This window comes from Hevea brasiliensis, chromosome 8 (genome assembly GCF_030052815.1).
Source record: "Hevea brasiliensis isolate MT/VB/25A 57/8 chromosome 8, ASM3005281v1, whole genome shotgun sequence".
NCBI lineage: Eukaryota > Viridiplantae > Streptophyta > Magnoliopsida > Malpighiales > Euphorbiaceae > Hevea > Hevea brasiliensis.
This window is the reverse complement of record NC_079500.1, coordinates 99,176,967-99,183,225: the sequence shown is the minus strand read 5'-3', so window position 1 is coordinate 99,183,225 and position 6,259 is coordinate 99,176,967. Positions and strand designations below refer to the sequence as shown.

Genomic DNA, 6,259 nt, shown 5'->3' with positions numbered 1-6,259 from the left:
AACTTTATACTAGAATTGTCCAGGTCAGCGTCTAACTGAAAAACCGATAATTAGATGTTAGAGGGATTATACTGTATAAAATTTAAAAATTGATAAGATTTTATGTTACATTTTTAAGTCGACAGATTATAATGTTACAACTAGATAAATTCAGAGATAATTATCAAAATTTATACTTCCTTTCTGTTTCAATTATTTCAATCCAGGCTCCACAAACAATTTCAATAAAGTTCATTCATTGCGATGATGCTTATTAATTTAAAACCCATTGTATAGAATAGAAGTGTTGTTTAGTTGTAAAATTTATTTTCCAATTCAAAGGTTAAATTTATCTATCAAAGATCAAGGTGTTTCATTCTACAGCTGGATCCTGAGCGTATTCATAAGGTAAGGGGATTGGGGAGAATGGATACTCGAGCATGGTAACCACCGACCAAGCCAGGCTAGTTACAAGGCAAAATGTAATTTATATTGCTACTTGTGGCAACTATCTTCTAGTTACATAGTGAGTATACAAGTAATCAATCTAAGGTAGAATGTTAAATTAGCTTCTATCTCAAAAGAAGACGTAAATAACGCATATATTGAACTATAATACAAATAAAAAGAATTGGAATTGCTCAAAGGGAAGTGGAAATTCAGCAATTCAAAATATAGAAGAATCCACAGCATCACCAGAACCAGGCATGGCGGCTATCAACAGCCTTAACAGATGTATATACCAGGGGCATTCGCCCATATTCCGCGACAAATCTGTTAACACATGTTGTTCTTCTTTCACTATGACCTCCCAGGCTACTAATTCCAGTCGAACCAATCTCAAATATCTTGCCTGCAGTGGCAACATCAGAGACATGTTATAAGTTATAGATTTGTTTTATAGGTGGTTGAAAATGAAACACACAACGAAACTCATGCAATAAACATTTTTAACAACTACCAAGAATGAAATGTGAAAAGCTCCAAATATAATTACAAACATAATCTATTGACTATGCCTTGCATCTCATGATAAAGATATTATTAAACTAGGAACATAATGTGATGAAAGTGTAAACACACTAAGTTGTGCTTATGTTTTCCTTCTTTTCTTTTTTTTGATTTATTTTCTTTTGTTTCATTTTGCTCGAAATTCCAAGAATTAAAAAGTTTTTCTAGCAATGGTACGCATGCCATGGAAGCACAGGCACATGTCATACTTTTCCATCTACTACCAATTGATAAACCATGGTCAAAAATTTCGAAAGGATAAACCAGAATTGAAGTACTCCCATAGAACACACAGAGAGAAGCTAGAGGGCATAAAAAAGGTAGAACAACGTTCAAATGATCCTCCAAATACGAATTACATCATACCAAGACTAACCTCAGTCTGCTAAAAGGTTTACCACTCAGTGGATGCCTTGATATTTCTTTATTTCGGATCCAGGAAGCACAAAGTGTTTATCAGTCCTTCAGTTTTTCTATTTTTAATTTGAAGTTAAATACTATCTCAAGCAAGTCCCCTTATTTTCTTTTTCCATAGAAACAACTTCAATTAAGATAATTTTTATACACCACTACATTTAAGAGGAGAAAAATTTAGCAATATGTCCTCCAAAAACAAAATGCCAAAAGCCACATAGAAAATTTGAAAAATTGGAAGTACAAAACAATGATCATGGAAATATAAATTGCATGCCACAGCATTGAACGCCAAGTGTTTTTCCACTTAATAGTATGTTCCTTCACCAGTACCCATCTACACCTATAAAATGCTCCACCAAAGCATGCAACTGGTGGTGAAGGTTAAATACTTGAAGGAATATATTAAGCACACTGCTATATTCACAACCCTGTTTTAATGACAGATATAACCATGACTCTCAGCGAATGCAGATAAATTCTCAATCATCAAATTCTTGAACAAAAATTTTTTATGATTAAACGGTGAATCAATTTAGCTGGGATTTAGTCAATCATATCAGACAGCCCATACCCAGTCAATATTTCAAGAAGCAACATATTTATACCTGTCAACCTTAAGCCAAAGGTTCTAGACAAAGAACGGCTATTGTACATTCCAAACTAAAAGCATGGATAGCTAAGCAATATTATCAAGTTTCTAAAATAGGTCACCTCAATTGGATCTTTGCACCAACAAATCATGAATTGCTGGTGCACGTTTGCAAATCAAGAGACAGGCCCCATTTATCTGCCTCAAAGTTTTAGATCTCAGGCACCATCATTCCTCAGACAATGAGATTTTGCTTATTGCCTAGCATCTCATCCTTCCTTATTTCCCCTTTCACTCAATCACAAGATTTTGTTCTTCCTCTTCTTCTTTTTTTTTTTTTTTTTTTTTTTTGAGAGAAAAAAAAAATATTGTCCTTCCTCTTGTTAACTCATTTCAATGATTTTCTTTTTCTATATAAACAAACAAACAAACAAACAAATAAATCATCCATCCCATATAAAAGAGAAGATTATTAGCTAAGCTACCAGGACAATAAGGAAAAGCTCAACAACCTACAAGAATGAGGAGGAGGAGCTACTAATTGCATCAAGCTGAAAGCAGGCAAGGTGACCTTTGAATTAACTAAGAACATAACCTTACCAGATATGTTAACAGAACAAGATTGCAGCAGCCACCAAAGGCTAGTCCTTTTCTATCATCCTATCCTATATCTTTGACGAACCTATTTCTTTGACAAAGCAGGAAAGGACTTTAAACCCATAACCATGGATGTAGTTACAACAATGTTCTTTTGGTGCTTTTCTGCATATATTTTGTCATACCTCACAGCATTAGAATTTCCACCTTTAAATTCAATTTACCAATTTCATAGTTAAAAGCCAGGTGCTTTGTATAACACATAACACTGTCTAAATTTATAATTATTAAATAAAAGTTACTAAAAATAACAGAAAATGAGATTATGCGAATAAATCATTAACAACTTATATCAGATAAATCATCTACCTTTCACCCAAACAGGTGGAGCTCCAGTTGCATTTGCAACAAGAAAGGACATTGCAATATCTTCACAGTTCCTGGTGTATCAGTTCCAAATTAAAAGGAACAGTTAACATGTAAGTAATACAGCAGAATAAAGCAAAAGGACAAGCATAATTTGTGTTTAATAGAACAAGCACCTGTTCTTCGTTGTGTACTCTCTGATTGATGCTGGCATCTCATTTGAATATAAACTAAGATACTTTTTGTGGAAGAAGGCAGCCTTAGAGAGTACCATACTATATGTACCAGTCCACCAAACAGACCACCATCCACCATATATGTAGTAATCCTTTTTCCCTTCCTGCATAAAATATGAACAAACTGAAACGCCTAAGGCAAATCCAGATATATCCTCCATGTAGGTGACTGTCTGATTCCTAAATTATTGCCAATAGAAAATAAATATGACTAATGTGAAAATTTTAGTACCTAACTGCAATCTGTATATTTACATTCGAAGTGCCCAAGTTTATCTAGATTGAATATAACACCTTATACAAACTTAGTCAACAATTAAGTATAGCTTTGCTTACAGTTACACTTTCAGGTACAAATATACAGGTATAACATGAGACAAACAGAACCAATTCATGCACCACTTAATGACTTTCTCAGATTGATTCATGAACATTGCATCGGTTACTGCTATTCTCTGTAACATGTTTCCATGAAGAACAAATTTGATTCAATTGGATGTTTACACAAACTTGAAAAAAGGAAGCAAAAAAATTATACTGCCGCAAAGTATAGTAATAAAACAAAGCCATACCAATTGATCAACCCAATGGGCACGGGGCACAAAGCCCACCATTGTATCTGGGGCACTCTGCCAAACACTGAAAGCAAATTCCACTGAAGAGCAAGGAAATATAACATCATCATCAATTGAGAAAACAGCATCAGTCTTCAAATCCTTGATTTCTTTGAATCTATTATTCAAACTGTCTTCCTTGTTGATATCAAATTTCAGCTCAGCCTGCCTCGCACCTTTAGATTTTGACAGTAGAATGTGATTAAGATACTTAACAAGAGATTCTGAAGGAGGATTGGGCTCACTCCAGACGATATGTATAGAATCAAGCCCAGCACAAGTTGAATAGTGGGAAATTGACTGCTTCAACAGATCGTATCTCTTCCATGTGTTAACTACAATAGCATATCCTTTCCTGTATAAAAATTTCAAATCCAAAACAATAACATAAGAATCAACATGCTCTAACATGTACACAAGGCATTAAGGATGTTGAGAAGACAGTTTCAAACATATATTCACCAGCATCCTTCAAGCTTTACGATCTCAGACTTAAAAGGGCAGAAAAAAAAAAATCTAATTACAAGTGCTTAATAAAATGCTATGCAACTGTGCATTTGAAATCACAGAATCACATGCATATTCACTTAATGCTCTAACAATTCATGAAATATCCACAAATAATCTCAAGATATGTATAAACACAAACACATAAATAAAGGAACATTGCCTCCATTGTTTGGCCAACAAAAAGCACATTAATGAATTATATGCAAGTAGAACAATCACCAAGACAAACTCAGCTGATTCTTGACACTGGACGTCTAAAGATAACTCATTTGTCATGAGTTCAGTTTCTTCATGGACAACTCCTATTTGCATAGACATGAACAATGGCCCTCAACTGCTGCCCCATTTCAAGTTCCAGCATTTCGAAATCCAAATGCTGCTCAAATATTAGATATTGAACCGGTCAAAAAGTATTATTCAAACAATTAACGTAGTCAAGATTTTTCCCCTCTCCCTCTAAGTGATGTTCAAGTTGCTATAAATTGAGCACAAAATTCTTTCAAATTCTTCACATTCCATCTTCAATCCCCAAAGCGGAAAATTTTCAACTAAAATTGAATCAAGATAGTCATCCACCAATAAAATGGATAAAATCGATAGCTTCATTTACTAAATTTGTACCGGATAAAAAAAAATCCTATTTCATTAAAAAAATAAAGGCAAATGGATTAGCTTATTAAATCTGAATAAAACAAAATTTAATAAAAGTAGGGACAAAAAATACCACAAAGGCAACAATATAATTATCTTGATAACTGATTTTATAAAATACGCACCCTGGAACAGAGAACTGTTCAGCAGGTTTGGTCCATCTCATGAAATCCGATGAGCGTCCAGCGAGCGCGAGCAGCGTAAAAGCTATACAACAGCAGAGTAATAGCTTGATCTTAACCGATCCAGTGACAGTGATCGCGAGTTGCCGGAATCTCTGCATCCCGCGACGGTTAATCAAGAGGCTTCCTCTCATCACCGCCAGTGTTGCTTCTCCTTATCAATCAACTCAAGAGAAAAGCCGATCCAGCCCCGAGAAGAGAGGGCAGGCGATTCAGGAAATACTCGACCGAAAGGCCACCGCAACAGAACAACAGATCATTCACTTTACGCTCTGTTTTACGTTCTTCCTCGCGGGTACCCGGTGGCGTGCGTTTCAGGGAGGGAGGAAATAATAGGATGCAGCGAGAAAGGAGCCAAACGGAGGCACAAAAATGGAAAGCGCAGGGACAAGTGGTGGGAATGTATTATCTGAGGAAGACACAGTAATCTCCGTCGTTGGATAATTTTTTTTTTAAGGGATAATTTTTTCTTAATTTCCTTGGCAATGGAAGAGAGATGGGGAATAGAGAGAGCTGACTGCTGAAAGAGAGGTTAGAGTGGCTGTGGTTGGTTGCCGGTGGTGGGTTTTAGAGGGCGAAACTGACAGCGAGAAAGTATGGTGTATGTTACACGTGGAGGACGTTGAGAAGGTTTTGTTTTGACCGTTGCGTAGGGTGTTTTACAATATGTCAGATTTTTTTTGTCAGATATTTTTCGTTGAACTTTATATGTTGTTTTGTGCTAATGTCAAATTTAATAGATTCCTTCCTCATATAATAAATAGGGTTAATTGACAAAAAAAAATATATTTTAAAATTTATTAATTTTTATAATTAAATTTTAAAATTTATAAAATTATCAATTAAATTTTTATGTTTAATTAATATCTTAAATTAATTTAATTATTAATAAATCGTTAATATATTTAACAAAAATTTTATGTCAGTCGTTATATCAACACCGAAAAAATCACATCAGAAATCTCAAAAAGTTTATCAATTTTTATAATTAAATCCTAAAATTCATATAATTATCAATTAAATTCTTACGTTTGATTAATGTTTTAAATTGATCTGATCGTAAATAAATCATTAATATGAGGTGTTTGATAAATAATTGTAATAGCT

The 6,259-nt window shown here is 34.2% G+C and overlaps 1 protein-coding gene across 1 annotated transcript; it reads right to left on the bottom strand.

Moving 5' to 3' along the window:
- Positions 1-453: 453 nt before the first annotated feature.
- Positions 454-5,769, bottom strand: LOC110653572 (glycosylinositol phosphorylceramide mannosyl transferase 1). The gene is made up of 5 exons (XM_021809274.2): positions 5,096-5,769; positions 3,768-4,164; positions 3,136-3,299; positions 2,963-3,033; positions 454-832 (listed from the first exon to the last, which is right to left on the bottom strand). Exons 1-5 carry the CDS (start codon positions 5,284-5,286, stop codon positions 672-674), a joined length of 984 nt encoding a protein of 327 aa, XP_021664966.2. The 5' UTR covers positions 5,287-5,769; the 3' UTR covers positions 454-671.
- Positions 5,770-6,259: the final 490 nt, after the last annotated feature.

Bases quoted from the DNA above. Each gene is read 5' to 3' on its own strand.
- LOC110653572 (XM_021809274.2), bottom strand. From the start codon at position 5,286: ATGAGAGGAAGCCTCTTGATTAACCGTCGCGGGATGCAGAGATTCCGG. The intron at 3,034-3,135 runs GTGCTTGTTCTA...CTGATACACCAG, and splicing joins GAGTACACAACGAAGAACAG to GAACTGTGAAGATATTGCAA. The intron at 833-2,962 runs GTAGATGATTTA...TTGCCACTGCAG, and splicing joins TCCACCTGTTTGGGTGAAAG to GCAAGATATTTGAGATTGGT.